This window comes from Melanostigma gelatinosum (assembly GCF_949748355.1).
Source record: "Melanostigma gelatinosum genome assembly, chromosome: 3".
NCBI lineage: Eukaryota > Metazoa > Chordata > Actinopteri > Perciformes > Zoarcidae > Melanostigma > Melanostigma gelatinosum.
The window spans coordinates 2,659,638-2,677,544 of record NC_136636.1 but is presented as its reverse complement, the minus strand read 5'-3'; the positions used below and the strand labels follow the sequence as shown (position 1 = coordinate 2,677,544).

At 43.1% G+C, this 17,907-nt stretch overlaps 2 protein-coding genes across 2 annotated transcripts; both read right to left on the bottom strand.

Annotated features, from left to right (window-relative positions):
* Positions 1 to 904: 904 nt before the first annotated feature.
* ctsa (cathepsin A) lies at positions 905 to 7,979 on the bottom strand. Its single transcript, XM_079266190.1, has 14 exons — positions 7,860 to 7,979; positions 6,291 to 6,460; positions 5,291 to 5,402; positions 5,147 to 5,197; positions 4,925 to 5,011; positions 4,677 to 4,832; positions 3,626 to 3,802; positions 3,115 to 3,206; positions 2,856 to 2,934; positions 2,610 to 2,758; positions 2,378 to 2,453; positions 1,507 to 1,596; positions 1,298 to 1,399; positions 905 to 1,134 (listed from the first exon to the last, which is right to left on the bottom strand). Exons 2-14 carry the CDS (start codon positions 6,458 to 6,460, stop codon positions 1,051 to 1,053), a joined length of 1,425 nt encoding a protein of 474 aa, XP_079122316.1. The 5' UTR covers positions 7,860 to 7,979; the 3' UTR covers positions 905 to 1,050.
* Positions 7,980 to 9,358: 1,379 nt separating this feature from the next.
* snrpb (small nuclear ribonucleoprotein polypeptides B and B1) lies at positions 9,359 to 12,186 on the bottom strand. The gene is made up of 7 exons (XM_079296948.1): positions 12,069 to 12,186; positions 10,785 to 10,936; positions 10,392 to 10,503; positions 10,018 to 10,170; positions 9,812 to 9,941; positions 9,595 to 9,720; positions 9,359 to 9,504 (listed from the first exon to the last, which is right to left on the bottom strand). Exons 1-7 carry the CDS (start codon positions 12,069 to 12,071, stop codon positions 9,464 to 9,466), a joined length of 717 nt encoding a protein of 238 aa, XP_079153074.1. The 5' UTR covers positions 12,072 to 12,186; the 3' UTR covers positions 9,359 to 9,463.
* Positions 12,187 to 17,907: the final 5,721 nt, after the last annotated feature.

Sequence of the window (17,907 nt, the reverse complement as noted above, 5' to 3'; positions counted from 1 at the left end):
GGTTACTCTGAAAGTCAAAACTCTAAACTTGAACTCGTCTGCTGCTGCCGCCTTCTGGCTCAGGTGGAAACTTTAGTTCCAGTTTAACAGGAGGGACCTCGGTGTTCGTTTACAATAAACAAACACTGACGAGTCAACGAACAGTTGTCTCGGTTAATCTGTACTCGGGACAGAGGAACTACCCTAATTTAAACAGAAAATTGAGGTTCTTGTTCCATGTTCCTAGTTTGTCGGTGCCGTGTTCTCGCTGGTCCTCCAATGCTAATGTTGCCAACCGTAGAGGACTACAGGGACGACCAACATGGAGGCTGCAGGCCTGCACAGAAATGACCACCAGAAGCAGTCACCTCACCATGAATTGGGGGTTAGATGTGTGCTATATATATATATATATACACATACACACACACACACACACACACACACAGCGTAAAGGATTGTGGGTCAGACTAGCCGGAAAAACGCTTGCTTAGACACTGAAAGATGCGACCTGATGTAGAACATCCTGGTACTTCCGACATACTAACCAGTAAGAGAGTATTGGAACACACAGATGGGATCAGACAACCTTTTCAGTTTATTTCTCAGCAATTAGAGCTGCAAAAATGAGTCGATTACCTGATCAATAGAAATGAATTTATCTGCAACTACGTTATTAACCGATCGTCGTTTCATTTAAAAACAGACTTTTCACCCTTTTCTGAAATGTTATTGATCGATAAAAATCATAAATTCCAGTTGAAATGAAAACACAAGTGACAGTTAAAGACAAAACTCTTTTCTTCCCTCGTCATCACCATTTATTAAAAAAAAAAAAATAACCAGCAAAAGAAGTTTCACATTCAAAAAACGAGTGCAGACTGCAGTGCTCGTTTCCATTGCAACGCGTCACCAGTCAGGCGTGTGAGGTTGAGACTCTTTATTATTATTATTATTTCTTGCAACAATAATCAGGTTGCCAGGGCTTTGACGATTTGTCTGGCAGTGTGAAAAAGAAACAAATCAAAGTGCGGCAGCATGAAGCGTCGCAACAGAGCAGAGGGTCAGAGGTCAGTAGGGTTGTCTCTTAATGAACCTGGTGAACATGGCGAAGGCAGCGATTGGTTTATCTGATGGAACCATGTGACCAGAACCCTGCAGGAAAACAGAGGTCAAAGGTCAGCTGCAGAATTCAAACAATTAACAACTATTTCTATAAAAAAAAAAATTAAAAAAGCTACAAGGCAACATAAACAGAAGTCATCAGCAGCATAAATATGACATCCCTGCGGGTCAGCTGACGACGATTAGCGTTTACCTTCACAGTGAGGAAGGCCATGTTGTCAAACTCTTTGACGAAGCCGCCGATCTGCTGACCGTCCTCGTCGTTGTAGAGCCACGGACGTCTCAGGACCTCCACCTGCAAGACAAACCTCAGGGTTAACACACCTGGAATTACTGAGTCGACCCAGGCCGTTTTTAAACTGCGCGCATCTGCTAAAATACGCCACGACGGATCACAGCTACCTGCTGGTTCAGAGACTCGACGAACCACTCGTCCCCCATGAAGTTACAGGCCATGTCCACGTCTCCGTTATACACCAGGACCCGGTACTTCTGTACAAGATCAGAGAAACTTTATTGTCCCGAAGGAAATTTGTCTTGGAAACATACAGTGTGCTGTTAAAAACAAATACAACACATCGCATACATGCAGACTGCCACCAGTCCACAAATAATGTCACACTGCCCATCATACAACACACCTGTAGTGATAGTTAAACACAACACCTTCAACAAGGACACGACTCGCACGCGGATAAACAAAACCACGCCCACCTGGACACATCAGCCAATCACCAGCGGAGCTCACATTCAGTCAGGAGTCATTGTTCATCATATACAATCGTTTTGATTTTACACCAAAATAATTACTCACCGTTAAACTACCGTCAGTGAAACACTTCCTGTAGATGTTTCACATTAAAAGCCTTTCAGCACAAAAAGGTCATAACGCGTCCTGTTCCTGCTGAGATTTTAATTTGTAGGCTTGTAATGTTTTGTGTTTACAGTAAATGATATCTTTATTGCATCTAGTGGAGTAAGTACTTTACAGGAGTAAGTTCTTAAAAAGATCATTTGGGTTAAACCGTTTTTCTGCGTTTGTCCAATTCTGCCGACATCGTGTAAATGCAGAAAAATGCCGTCATGTCGATCACATGATACCTGATCATGTGAACACTTTGCAGGTGAGAAGCACTTTGTCTCAAACAGGCTTCTCCTGTACGCTGACCGAGTGATCAACATACCAGGCTTGATGTTATTTAATGAGCTCTCGCGTACCGAGAACGCGCTGTTCTGTGACTTTAAGATAAGAGATCGTGTTGCGTTCACTGACCAGAGCGCTGAGCAGCTTCAGGTACTGTTTCCTCACGTCCAGGTAGACACGACCGTAATTCAGATTCACCTCGCCGCTGCAAACAAAAAGGCAGATATAACTTTATTAAACAACTGAATGACAAACTACAATATTAAAATCCGATCACAAAACTTCATAATGTCAGAGCGCTACATTACTGGAATTAACAAGGTGCGTAGCGGGACAGGTGTGTGGTGTTCAGGCGCGTTACCTGCAGATGACCCAGTCCAGGGCATTGGGGCTGATGTGCAGAGCAGCTTTGACGTACTCGTTGTTCAGGTAGAGGGTGGAGGGGGTGGAGTTGGTGCAGGGGGGGTCCAGACGGACGGACAGGTGTAGAGACGCCAGACCAAGCAACTTCTGCTCTCACACACACACAGTAAGACGAGAACCTGGTTTCTATCCAACCGTCAGGTGAAGACACTAACGTTAAGACATCAGCTGACTTCATACACACCTGGTTCCACAGCTGTGTCCACTGATGGTTGATGAACGAGTTCCCCAGATCTCTGATCACCAGCTCACCTCGTTCAATACTGACGATCAATAACAGGAAGTCAACCGCCGTCACCTGTGAGCTCTGTGGCCAGACTACACCTGCTGCAGGTGAGCTTCTAGCAGCAGCAGCTACAGAATCCATGTTTAAGATCTGGTATAAATTTGAACTGTAACACGTGTTCCCCCTGATGAGTCAGAGGCTAAAGGTCAAAGCTTACCCGAATCTCTGGTGGACTCCACCTGGACAAGGAGAGTACAGGTTGTAAATGTTCAGTCCCGAAGCGTAGACGATGTCCTGAACCTCAGCGAGCTGCAGAAGAAACGCAACACCTGAAACAAACTGGTTTAACCTGATTCAGTTCTCACAAACTAGGATCGGGACCGGGTCCCGAAACCTATAAACCAGCTTCACACCGGGTCCCGAAACCTATAAACCAGCTTCACACCGGGTCCCGAAACCTATAAACCAGCTTCACACCGGGTCCCGAAACCTATAAACCAGCTTCACACCGGGTCCCGAAACCTATAAACCAGCTTCACACCGGGTCCCGAAACCTATAAACCAGCTTCACACCGGGTCCCGAAACCTATAAACCAGCTTCACACCGGGTCCCGAAACCTATAAACCAGCTTCACACCGGGTCCTGAAACCTATAAACCAGCTTCTGACCGGCTGCCACCTGGTTTTATCAGATATACTGGTTCAGACCTAGTTTTAACCAGACTCACGCTGGCGGAGCAGTTCTCGTTCGGGTTGTTGTAGAAGTTGCACTTCCCGTCGGTGCAGCAGAAGGTCTGCAGCTCCGTCCACAGTTGACTTCCCAGCAGGCCGTGGTAGTAGGCGAAGTACACCAGAGAGTTATCGTTCATCTCGTAACTTGACATCCCGTTTCCCACGGCAACACCCTGCAGGTGAGACAACAGCTAGCATGACATGGTTGCTAATGTTAGCATCCCACAAAAACAACAGTGACGGGACACTTTACACCACAGAGGCACTGCAATAATGCAGCGCCGCTAGGTTAAGGCTGGCGCCCACTATCACTCACCTTGTACGACAGTATCTGCGTGTAGCGCTGCAGTATCTGCGTGCAGCGCTGCAGTATCTGCGTGCAGCGCTGCAGTATCTGCGTGCAGCGCTGCAGTATCTGCGTGCAGCGCTGCAGTATTTGCGTGCAGCGCTGCAGTATTTGCGTGTAGCGCTGCAGTATCTGCGTGTAGCGCTGCAGTATCTGCGTGTAGCGCTGCAGTATCTGCGTGTAGCGCTGCAGTATCTGCGTGTAGCGCTGCAGTATCTGCGTGTAGCGCTGCAGTATTTGCGTGTAGCGCTGCAGTATTTGCGTGTAGCGCTGCAGTATTTGCGTGTAGCGCTGCAGTATTTGCGTGTAGCGCTGCAGTATCTGCGTGTAGCGCTGCAGTATCTGCGTGTAGCGCTGCAGTATCTGCGTGTAGCGCTGCAGTATCTGCGTGTAGCGCTGCAGTATCTGCGTGTAGCGCTGCAGTATCTGCGTGTAGCGCTGCAGTATCTGCGTGTAGCGCTGCAGTATTTGCGTGTAGCGCTGCAGTATCTGCGTGTAGCGCTGCAGTATCTGCGTGTAGCGCTGCAGTATCTGCGTGTAGCGCTGCAGTATCTGCGTGTAGCGCTGCAGTATCTGCGTGCAGCGCTGCAGTATCTGCGTGTAGCGCTGCAGTATCTGCGTGCAGCGCTGCAGTATCTGCGTGCAGCGCTGCAGTATCTGCCTGCAGCATCTGCGTGTAGCGCTGCAGTATTTGTGTGTACCTGCAGGTTTAGACTGGCGTCCTCCATCACCCTCTCGGCGAGCGTCGGGATGTAGATTCCTCCGTAACTCTCACCGGTGAGGAAAAGTTCGTTCTTGCTGAACTCTGGAAACAGACTGAAGAACTCCTTCAGAGCCAAGTAGTTGTTCATCGATACCTGAGGAGGAAAAAACAAAAGACACCTTAACACACCCAACAGTGAACACCTGTGAGCCAATCGGGAGCCGGGGTTTCAGGCGCGTCACTGACCTCAGTGTCGTTGGTGACGTAGTTTTTATCGTCAGCGTACGAGAAGCCAACCCCTGCTGGAGACTCCAGGTATAACACATTTGCAATCTGTATGGAATCAGTGAACCAATCAGCTTCCATGGATTACAACTATTAGCCAATGAGCTGTCAGGCAGTTTTGGTCACATGGTTAATCTGGATGCTATTGTCACATGACGGCATGCAGGTAACTGATTAACTGACCTTGTTCCAGGAGTACTGGTTGTACTGTAGTGTTACTCCGTCATCCTGGATCTGAAACAACAAGAGGCCAGAGTTCAGCAGGTGACCCTGTGACATCACAATGACGTCACAGGGTCAGGTGGGCGAAGTCAAGAGGTTACCCACCAGGAAGGGTCCATGTTCTGTCAGCAGTCCGTCCAGAGAGCTGCAGCCGGGGCCGCCATTCAACCACAATACCATCGGGTCAGAGGGCGGCTTATTCTGGGACTCCACGAACCTGAAGACAACACAGGTGGACGTTACCACCAACACTCAGGTGAGCTCAAGTGGACGTGTCAGACACCAAGGTGGAGGTACAGGTGTTCTATCAATGTAACAATCAGGTCAATGTTCCAATGCTGTGGTAACAGGCGAAGCATTAACAATCAAGTGACTGTATACCAGGTTAGCTGACAGGTTCATTATTGTTGCCATGTTGTTTTTTCTAAAATCAAGTGATCATATTTGGAAAGAGGAGGCGTGACAGAGACGCTGTACACGTCTCTGGTAGAGAGACCTGTCAATCATAGTAGCCCCGCCCTAAAGCATCCCCTGCTTTATAGTCTGTGACTCTAAATGGACCATAATGTACTAAATGAACATCATGCTGTATTGAAGAAGACTTGAAACTAGAGATTGAGACATAAACTCATGTTTACAATGTTTACTGAGGTAATAAATCAAGAGAGAAGTAGAGTCATTTTCTCATAGACAACCAGAGGAGTCGCCCCCTGGTGGACACTAGAGAGAATGCAGGTTGTAGGACACTTCTGCATCGCTTCACTCGGCAGAACCGGAGGTTGCCGTCTGGTTCAAAGAGTCGAGACCAAGACCAGACCAGTCCCGCACTGCATGACACACTTAACGATATTGGCGTTAACAAATCGGATAACGACATCAACGCAGTTGTGGTCTTGACATAAAATCCAGAGTTTTTTTGTCTGAGTCACGAGACCGATCTCGAGTACTACATTACTGGTTCATCGACATCACACCCGAGTTCGTTACAGCTCTGGCATTTATTTCAGGTTTATTCAGGATTCAGGTTAAGGGACAAAAATCAACAAGTATCGGGAATAAATGAACTAATGATGCAGATGTGCCAGGTGTGTCTCTGGGTACCGACCAGTAGTGCAGGTGTTTCCCATCGGCCACACTCAGGTATCCAGAATACTGTTTGAAGCTCGGCTGTTTCTGCAGACCGGGCAGGTATTTCACCTCGTCTGCAGCCGGAGCAGCATCATCGCCACCCAGCAGAGAGAACAGGAAGCAACACACCACCACCACCACCTGCATCTGGAGAAAAAGAAAAACGACAGGAAGTGACATCAACATCATTGACAGCACCGACAATAAACGTGTTAATACAGTTTAATCTCTCGTATTAAATACTCGGCTGCAGCATCTAACAGAGTGCCAATTAAGAGTTGAAAGACTACGTTAAACACTGAAACTTTATTAAACATCCATCTGTGACGACAGAGTCTTCAAGTTCTAATAAACACCCGACAGACGACTACTGACAACATTACAGTCGCAATCCTGAGAAGTTCTGAAATGAAATAAATTAAAATGAAATAAGCAAAAAGTACCAACCCCCAATAAATCAGTTGGTTAATTTTGCCACATTAATGTATATATTTCATGAATTATTTCGGGGTTCCATGTATTTGTTTAGAGTTGAAATAAACAATGAGCGCATATTAAAGATGTGTGTACTTTTAGCTTAATGTGATCTGAATGCACCATGTGTCCCATGTCAGTACAGCAGACTACAAGTATCGATCCACCTGTTTAAACTGTTTTTAAATGACATTCATTGGATAACCAACGGCAGCACGACAGCGGGTGCACGACTAGTTTCCTCTCTACGTCATAAGGCAGCTAGAGGACACTAGTACGCGAGGTTACGAAACCAGATCTCAAACATGTAATATAATAATAAAACAGTATCGCTTGTGGTCGAGTTTCTATGAGCAGACTGTATCGCATGAAGTTACTGAGTCACAATATGAGTCTCTGGCTGCATCAAGTGAGCCCGTTTACACAAGAAACACATTTAATTTGGGCTGTTTTTTTCAAATGAAGTATTGCATGCAAAGGATAAGCGCGCAGAAATGGATGCGCTTTGCTCAACCAGTTGGAGTCAGAGTGAGAAAATGTACTTTAAAATACTGTTAACTGTTAATACGGCTAACAACATCTCCGCAGTCATGCAGACAGAAGCGGGAGAAACACACCAGAGGGCGCAACAAAACGGGTGCGGGAACGAGACAAAACACGTGATGCCAACAGGAAGTAACGTTTGTGGCCGAGTTTGTAAATTGTGCGGAATTTAGACAAAACGGTTGTCATTCAGAATTAGTTTTCCACGTTTTTACCTGAAGTTCCTAAAGCGTTCACCCGATGCAGAAATATAAAATGTACGATTACTGAATGAAGCTCGGCAGAAAACAACGAGTTTCATTGTCAGACAGACTGTCTCTCACAAGTACAGTCAGTTTCATTTGTTTAGATCATAGAATAATAATTATACATATATATAATGTATAATATATATATATATATAAATAATTCCTGAGTTTAGATTCAAGGAATATATAAACTAACCCGGAAACAAGCTGGATCGGACGATACGCCAACAAACACAACAAAGTTTAGTGAAAACAAAGCTGAGATTAGAAAACACACTCACCTCGTCTGTCTGTCCGTCCGTCTGCCTGTCTGTCTGTCTGCCTGATTTCTCGTTCAGGTGCGGAGATGATGTGACTGCAGCTGCTGGTAATGAAGAATTAAAGCAGGTCACACGACAGCAGCCGGTCACATGACTCCCCTCCACCCACGTGACTGTTGAACTGACCGGTTTACGCAAATAGTTTTTTCAATATATGTTGTTGTAGTCTGTAGACAAATTATATCTGTGCTTGCAATGTATTCATTGTTATTATTGTTATTATTGCACACGGATGTTTGTCTTTTCAAAATAAAAGTCTGCAAGTTTTATTCTAGACTCATTGATCACGTTGCATCACATTATTACATGTTCTTAATAAATCAGTCTATCAGAGAATGACTTCATGGTTCTGATCCGGAGAACAGTGACTCAGCAGATTCTTACATGTGTATTCATGAGGATTTCTATGACATCACCAGATCAACTAGAATTAAGCTTTGAATTTAAAAAAATCCACATTTATGTTAAATAAAATGTGCCCTCTTTGCCCTGGTCTCTGAAGGACTCTGTCAGACCAGCAGGTGGATCAGGTTAAAGTTTACTTCCTGTTGAACCTTAATTTCCTAATCTCCCTCTTAATTGCTAATTAGACCCGAGTCGTGTTAAAGGGGATTGTTTTAACCCTTTAATTGGGTTCTTAGGCTCTACTTTTCATATTCTACAGCTCCAGAGTGAAACTACAGACACACGAGGGACGGCGACTCACAGGGATTTGGTCTGTTGCTCATTTTATGAATGAAAACATGAGCGCTGTGATTAATTTCTCATCATTCAACAAAAGGCCAAAACCATCCTGATTTTAATTTCGTATTAAAATGGAATTTACCCTGAAAGAACAAAATGTTCTAAAAGAATGGAGTTGTGAAAGTTCTAAAATGATATATTTCCACTTCAACATCCAAAATGAGATCTAACATCTTCATAAGACTGAGGATTCATTTTGATGTGAATAAATGTATTTTGTGAAAGTTTAGAACATGTCATTTCTTCATTGTGACTCAGTTTAAGGAACTGAAGAAGTTGTCCTCAATATTGGGGAAGTTAAAACATAAATGCAGTTCAGACTAAAACTCTTAAGTCACTAAAACTTGTAAAAGAGAAGAAATCTCTAAAAGTTGTTTTCATTACTTTATGGCATCAAATAAATGTATGAAAGCAATTTTATATATTTATTTTCTTACTTCTCTGTATTTGATGATGATCTCACTCAACAGCAAAGCATATTTATAATTTGAGGTCTTGATTGTTTAAATACATATTCTGAGAATGTTGGTCTAGACCGGCTCACTATTAAAAGTGTCTCATTATTAACTTCTGTTATAATTTGACACTGTATAAATTGAATCTTTAAACTATTCGGTATAATATAAAATATTAATGTTGTAATCTGCACTGTGATTGGCTGTTACTCCAGACTTTTATTGAACTGGTTAGCATAGAAAATTAACAGACAGCCGAGCTGAAATCAAACCATCCTGAAGAAACTTTATTTAAAAAACACAAAACGGATTTAAAAAAAAAAAGAAGATCTATACAACAAGTGAGTGTGAGGAGGCGGGGCTTCCTCAGGGCCGGGGGGGCGGTCTCATGCCGGGAGGAGGCGGTCCTAAACAAAGAAAAAAACAGAAGAGGTCACATGGTGTGTTCACACTGAATTGATTGATTGATTAATGAGGCTGTGATCCGATAGGCTTACCTCTCATGCCAGGGGGCGGCGGCCTCATGCCCGGCGGGGGCATCCCCATCGGAGAACCTCGACCAGGAGGCATCCCCATTGGAGGACCCATCGGTGGCCGCATGCCAGGGGGTGGGCCCATCATACCTGTAGGGAGGGGAGAAGAAGAAGAAGGGGGGTCAGGTCACAACCAATCAGTACACAGGAGTCAGGTTCATGACATCACATGCCCACTCACCAGGAGGGGGGGCTCCTCTGCCCATCGGGGGCGGGGCTCCTCGTCCAGGTGGGTATTGCGTGGGAGCACCTGCGATACTCGCTCCTGCTGCTGCCGCCGCAACCGTCCCTCTGCCCTGTGGCGTCATCACCTGGAAACACAGGAAGTTGTCATCACCTGAGCACACACACACCTGAGCGTAGAGCAGTCGTCGTTGTTGTATTTACCTGCTGTGAAGGACCGCCCACCCCTCTGACGGGCCCGGCGAGTCCGGCCGGAGCCTGAGGCATCGGAGCCCCTGCTGGGACACCACGACCTGCTGCACGACCCACACCGGGACCACCAGCCACGCCCGCCAACGGGACACGAGCTATGCCGGTCTGGAGAGGGGGGAGAGAAAGAGAGACACACAGACAGGGGTTTAACAAACAGCAGTTCCGTAAATATTAAACAGTTTAAAGTTGACATATATTTTTTTTTTACAAATCTGTGATTGAAACATGATTTAAAACTCAAACAAAGATTTTTTTTTTTTTTTAGACAGTAATTCTGATGACATCACCACAGGTCTGTCTCCTATTGGCTACAGAGTTCCACTTACATCTTTAGGAGGCGGGCCCTCAACTGTCATAGAGACGAGGTTCTCCCCCCTCAGCAGAACCAGACCCAGAACCCTCTTCTCTTCTCGCTCCGGCTGCTTGGAGTTCTTTGGCCTGCAGGACGACAAAAAAACAAAACGACTCATTCATTACGGTCCAGACAGGCCTTATTACCCAGCATGCCTCACAGTTACTTCCAACTACCCGTAAGAACAGCATATAGCAGAAGACCCCGGGGTCCCAACTACGGACCTCCAGGCACCTCTACCCGCTCATTTTAGTTTTCTCTGCTCTACCACACCAGAACCAGCGGACCCAACAGTAACGGCCGCTGAGTTGCATCGTGTGTGTTCAACAACAAGCAGACTCTGTTGGACCCAGAGTCTTGGACCTACTTGATCTTCCTGAACTCGTCGCAGTCGCACAGAATCAGGTTCATGTGCTTGTCGAAGGCCTTGAAGGTGCCGATGAAGATCCGGCCGTCCTGCAGGATGCACCTCATCCTGAAGTCAATGTGCTGCAGCATCTTGCTGCTCTTACCCACCGTCTGAGGAACCAATCAGAGACAGGCATTAATATGATGTCATAATCAACACCACAGACTATTCCTACATCATCACAATGTCGCTGCTGGTTTGTATATTTAAGATCATCTCTGTGTTTGTTAGTGTCTTCAGGATGCAACAGCAGATCAGACCCAAAAACTAAAATATCTATAATGGTGATTTATTCTTGGATCCTGATTTAAAGTTAGTTTTACTTATTTGGGTCAATACAAATTTTTCTTTTTTAAAAAAAAAGGACAGAGAAAGACAGTTGAAACAAACTATAACAGAGCTTATGTTCTTTATTATTGTGTATAAAATAGATTATACAGCAGGAGTTATGTCGAGCGTTTTGATGCATAGCTATTGGTGTTAAACGTGGCTTCAATCGGCATCAATCATTTACTCGATTCTACGTGGAAGCATGCACGAAAAACAAGAGTTTACAAGAATTCAAAGCACACAAATCGTCATGTTAGGCAAGTAACGTTATTTCTTGTGCTACAAATAAACGTACTTTGGTGAAAACAGGCTTCACTAGCCTATTTATTAAAGGAATCTATCGTAACACATACGTGTTACAATATTAACACTTATTATAGTTTACATTCATGTCGACACGTGGGGACAATCATTAAACTAGCTTTAAAACAAGTGAACAGTTAGCTCGTAGCTTCGTCAGCCTATTGCAGAACGTTAGTGCACGTTGGTCTACTCGGTATGAACGAACAGTAACCGGTAAATGTAACGACAGTGTTAATGTGGTGCTACAACCGTATATACTTTTAATTCATGAGAACAACGTAATCACAACGCCGAGGAGCTAACTTTAGAAGCTAACTGCTAACAAACACTCCGGCCTAACCGGGTAAATTAACGGCTACGTTAATAAAGTTACACAGAAACCTGTTAACGGGACAAACCGGTGAACAGTAAATTAAACTGATTACTGATGTGGTTTCTAATAAACTGAACAACTTCCTGACTCCGCGGGCTGCTGCAGCTCTGTACCGACGTTCAACCGACGTCCATTCAAACTCCCGCTATTATTAAAATAAAACCGTAAAATCCGGTATACATTTAAAGACCCACGAGGCCGGCAGCCCGCGGACAGTCTGCCCGGTAAACACTCACCATGTTCGCGGTTCTGATGGCTCCGATTCACGCCGGATTCACCGAACAAACCCAAAAAAATTTGACCCGCGGAGAAACCGCCAGGCTCGTCTTTATCAAAGATTCACAGGAAGTGACGACCGGCCAGCGGAACTGTTCCTACCCGAACAAAGGACACACACAGTTCCCATCCGGCCTGCAACAACAGCCCGAAGCTACGGATCCGCAAAGTTTCCATTTTAATTTATACTCGTATTATTTAATATATATATATATATATATATATATATATATATATATATATATATATATATATATATATATATATATATATATATATATATATATATAAATGCAATATGTATACATACAAATATATGTACAGTATATTTATAAAAGTATGTCAACTGTATTCCAGAACAATAACTGTTTTTGTGACTTTTCCATATCAGAAGAAGGAAAACAATATCAACAATAGTAGTTAACACAATATAATTAATATTTATATAAAATAAATACAACAAACAGGGCTTGTTACATTAACAACGTGAATAGAATACCGTTTCCTTTGTTTTTATTAATTTATAACTTCAACTCACAAGCAATAGAAATCGTCTCTGCTTTAGATAAAATGAGATAAACATGAAGCTCCATCGCAGCAAAGTTCTTTACTTCTTACTTTGGAGGAACAAAATCAAATGTGGTATAATTTCTTGAAATATGAAACTACAGCTTTTAAAATATTAAAATTACAGTAAGAAAACATAGAGAACAACCACGTTAAACAAACATACATCCCACTGAGAAAATAAAACAATTAGATGTAAAACATAATATAAAATAATTGCATCGAAAAAAAGTAAAATACATCGATAAGAAATAGATACAGATGAGATACAAAAAGTTATATATTTTATTCATGTATTTACTAATTTACTTATTTACTTATTTACTATCAGTGTGTTTACATATATAGGTTTATGAACTGATCAGGTGATTGATCACGTCATCGATCCTCTCTGCATTATCATCATCATCATCATCGTCGTCGGTTGAAGAATTTCCCGTCATCCTGCTGCGGGCCGGTTGCCATGGTAACCCGGTCTCCTGCCGCCGGGCCGCGCGCCGCAGTCAGCAGCAGAGAGACGGAGGAAAGACGGTGAGTCAACGGGACCAGCACCCGGTCAGACGACCGAAAACCGAAGGACCAGAAAACACCGACAGCCCGTTCGGTTAGCCCGTTATAGCGCGACGATCACGGACTGTTAATGTGGCCGATGATGATGGGCATCGACCGCAGTGTTGCTTCAACCTGAGAGAGACTTGAGCGACCTCATCAGCGGCTATCAGACTGTTGCTGCAGTGTTGCTTCCCCCTGACGGAGACGACGTACCTCCAGCAACCAGACCCACCAGCAGCAACAGCATGTAAGGCAACTAACTGCACCGGCAGCAACGAGCAACCAGACTGCTGATGTTTTAATGTTGCTTTAACCTGACAGAGACTACAGCATCCAATCCAACAGCAACATAATCTGCAGAAATTATATATAAAGCAACCAGGCCACTGGTTTTCCACAACTGCAGTGTTGCTTTAACATACAATAAAGGGAGAATACAGCAACTAGACTGACGTTTATCAACCACATATTGTTTCAACCTTAAAGCTTCAAGGACTACAGCAACTACACCTAAGCAACTAAACCCACTGCAACTAAGCCTACAGCAATTAAACATACAGCAACTGTGCCCTCCTGCAACAATATCTGCAGCAACTATAAATGAACTGTTGAGGTTTTAATAACCACCGTGTTGCTTCAGCCTCAGGGAAACTACAGCAACTACACGATCAGCAACTGGCAACCACATTGTTGATGTTTAATCTTCACTGTGTTGCCTCAGTGTGGCACGACAGCAACTCAACCTGCAACCTACATCCACGGCACCTATCGACTCCACATCCATCGTCCAGCAGGTGAGCGGCAACACAACACCGTGACAACATGTACACCTCTCCACCAATGAGGTCACAGCCTCAGGAGTGATGTCACAGCCTCAGTAATGATGTAACAGTCTTACGCAAAACTATATTTAGCAACAAAAAGAATAGAGAGCTGATAACAATATAAATAAGGGATGATTCTGAAAGAAAAGATGCAATGAGGGACAAATAAATATTGTAAATAAGTTGAGACAAGCAGAGCTTTAATGTAGCATCTCTTTTCTCTATGTAAAGATATATAGTCACTGTTGCTCTGTGCTTTGTTGACATTGCCAAACCAGGCATCATAAATTGACTGTTGTTTTGAAGGCTTGAGTTTGGCAATTTTGCCGCCGCCGTCTTGGAATACTGTTGTCGCCATCTTGTTTTTTCCACAACCAATGAACAGAAGTGACCATATTTAGAATGTGGAAGACTGACATAGAGACGCCGGGTACGTCTTTGGATTCGTCGTCGGATTCCATTTGAAATCAGATGAAATCCTGAAGGTTCACCAGAAACTCCTTCAGCTCAGACTCCAGCAGATCCTCCAGCAGAGACCGGTCCACCGTGGACAGACCCAGATCCTCCAGCACAGACCGGTCCACCGTGGACAGACCCAGAACTTCCAGCAGAGACCGGTCCGCCGTGGACAGACCCAGATCCTCCAGCAGAGACCGGTCCACCGTGGACAGACCCAGATCCTCCAGCAGAGACCGGTCCACCGTGGACTGACCCAGAACTTCCAGCAGAGACCGGTCCGCCGTGGACAGACCCAGATCCTCCAGCAGAGACCGGTCCACCGTGGCCAGACCCAGATCTGGCTTCACCTGCAGCCTTGGACCTGCAGTCGGACCTCCGGAGGGAGGAGGAGAGCTCAGCTCCCGGCAGCAGCAGCAGCGTCTCCTCCTCCTCCTTAATAAAATGAATTCTATGAATTAGTGGTTTACCTAAAACCTTATTAGTTAACTTGCTAGCTAGCTAACTCACCACGTGACACATTTAACTTTGTATGTATTTGACAACTTAATAGATTTATTTGACAAATTAATGGATTATTTTTATTATATGGCAAATAAATACAGCCTGAGCAGATAACCCGTTATATTTACAATTTATTTACCTCATTTCTGGTTAAATCCCATATAAAGTTTCCACCTTGAATATTACCAGAGTATTGCAACTCTACTTTGGAGTGATGTCACAGCTTTAGTAATGATGTCACAGCTTCCGTAATGATGTCAGAGTTGACGAATAATGATCCTGCAGCTGAAGGTTCTGTTAGAACCCGTCTGGTTCTCTGCTCAGTGCTCCATCTACAACAGGCACTCTGTGGTGGACAGTGATATACAGTATACTACACAGTGATTCATAGTATACTACACAGTCATACACAGTATACTACACAGTGATATACAGTATACTACACAGTGATTCATAGTATACTACACAGTGATTCATAGTATACTACACAGTCATACACAGTATACTACACAGTGATATACAGTATACTACACAGTGATTCATAGTATACTACACAGTCATACACAGTATACTACACAGTGATTCATAGTATACTACACAGTGATGCATAGTATACTACACAGTGATTCATAGTATACTACACAGTCATACACAGTATACTACACAGTGATTCATAGTATACTACACAGTGATTCATAGTATACTACACAGTGATACACAGTGACTACACAGTGATTCATAGTATACTACACAGTGATTCATAGTATACTACACAGTGATACACAGTGACTACACAGTGATTCATAGTATACTACACAGTGATTCATAGTATACTACACAGTGATTCATAGTATACTACACAGTGATTCATAGTGTACTACACAGTGATTCATAGTATACTACACAGTCATACACAGTATACTACACAGTGATATACAGTATACTACACAGTGATTCATAGTATACTACACAGTCATACACAGTATACTACACAGTGATTCATAGTATACTACACAGTGATTCATAGTATACTACACAGTCATACACAGTATACTACACAGTGATATACAGTATACTACACAGTGATTCATAGTATACTACACAGTCATACACAGTATACTACACAGTGATTCATAGTATACTACACAGTGATTCATAGTATACTACACAGTCATACACAGTATACTACACAGTGATATACAGTATACTACACAGTGATTCATAGTATACTACACAGTCATACACAGTATACTACACAGTGATTCATAGTATACTACACAGTGATTCATAGTATACTACACAGTCATACACAGTATACTACACAGTGATTCATAGTATACTACACAGTGATTCATAGTATACTACACAGTGATACACAGTATACTACACAGTGATATACAGTATACTACACAGTGATTCATAGTATACTACACAGTCATACACAGTATACTACACAGTGATTCATAGTATACTACACAGTGATTCATAGTATACTACACAGTGATACACAGTGACTACACAGTGATTCATAGTATACTACACAGTGATTCATAGTATACTACACAGTGATTCATAGTGTACTACACAGTGATATACAGTATACTACACAGTGATATACAGTATACTACACAGTGATTCATAGTATACTACACAGTGATACACAGTATACTACACAGTGATACACGGTATACTACACAGTGATACACGGTATACTACACAGTGATTCATAGTATACTACACAGTGATACACGGTATACTACACAGTGATTCATAGTATACTACACAGTGATTCATAGTATACTACACAGTGATACACAGTATACTACACAGTGATTCATAGTATACTACACAGTGATACACAGTATACTACACAGTGATTCATAGTATACTACACAGTGATTCATAGTATACTACACAGTGATACACAGTATACTACACAGTGATTCATAGTATACTACACAGTGATACACGGTATACTACACAGTGATACACAGTATACTACACAGTGATACATAGTATACTACACAGTGATACATAGTATACTACACAGTGATTCATAGTATACTACACAGTGATACACGGTATACTACACAGTGATACACGGTATACTACACAGTGATACACAGTATACTACACAGTGATACATAGTATACTACACAGTGATTCATAGTATACTACACAGTGATACACAGTATACTACACAGTGATACACAGTATACTACACAGTGATACACAGTATACTACACAGTGATACATAGTATACTACACAGTGATTCATAGTATACTACACAGTGATACACAGTATACTACACAGTGATACACAGTATACTACACAGTGATACATAGTATACTACACAGTGATTCATAGTATACTACACAGTGATACACAGTATACTACACAGTGATACATAGTATACTACACAGTGATTCATAGTATACTACACAGTGATACACGGTATACTACACAGTGATACATAGTATACTACACAGTGATACACAGTATACTACACAGTGATTCATAGTATACTACACAGTGATTCATAGTATACTACACAGTGATACACGGTATACTACACAGTGATACACGGTATACTACACAGTGATACATAGTATACTACACAGTGGTGGTACTACATCACTGACAGCTCTGGAGTCACATGACTGTCATTTACACACAATCACATGTGAAGCAGTGCATTGTGGGATTGTGAGCAGACAGTGAACCTGAGGTCTGTTTGTCTCTGGTCTGAGACTCATCTTCTCCTCTCTGGTCAGTCGGTGAATCAGCTGATCACATTGTTTCTGATCACCGACATGTGATCACATCTGACTCACCCGATTGGCTCATCGGAGTGGTTCAGGCACAGGTCAAGCTGTTGCCATAGCAACATCAGCA

Excerpts from the sequence above, each read along its gene's own strand:
- ctsa (XM_079266190.1), bottom strand. The coding sequence starts at position 6,460 with ATGCAGGTGGTGGTGGTGGTGTGTTGCTTCCTGTTCTCTCTGCTGGGT. Across the intron at positions 2,454-2,609 it reads CTGGACTGGGTCATCTGCAG|CGGCGAGGTGAATCTGAATT; the intron begins GTAACGCGCCTG and ends TTTTGTTTGCAG. Across the intron at positions 1,135-1,297 it reads TGGCCTTCCTCACTGTGAAG|GGTTCTGGTCACATGGTTCC; the intron begins GTAAACGCTAAT and ends GTTTTCCTGCAG.
- snrpb (XM_079296948.1), bottom strand. Across the intron at positions 9,942-10,017 it reads TGGGCGGTCCTTCACAGCAG|GTGATGACGCCACAGGGCAG; the intron begins GTAAATACAACA and ends CTGTGTTTCCAG. Across the intron at positions 9,505-9,594 it reads GCCGCCCCCTGGCATGAGAG|GACCGCCTCCTCCCGGCATG; the intron begins GTAAGCCTATCG and ends TTCTTTGTTTAG.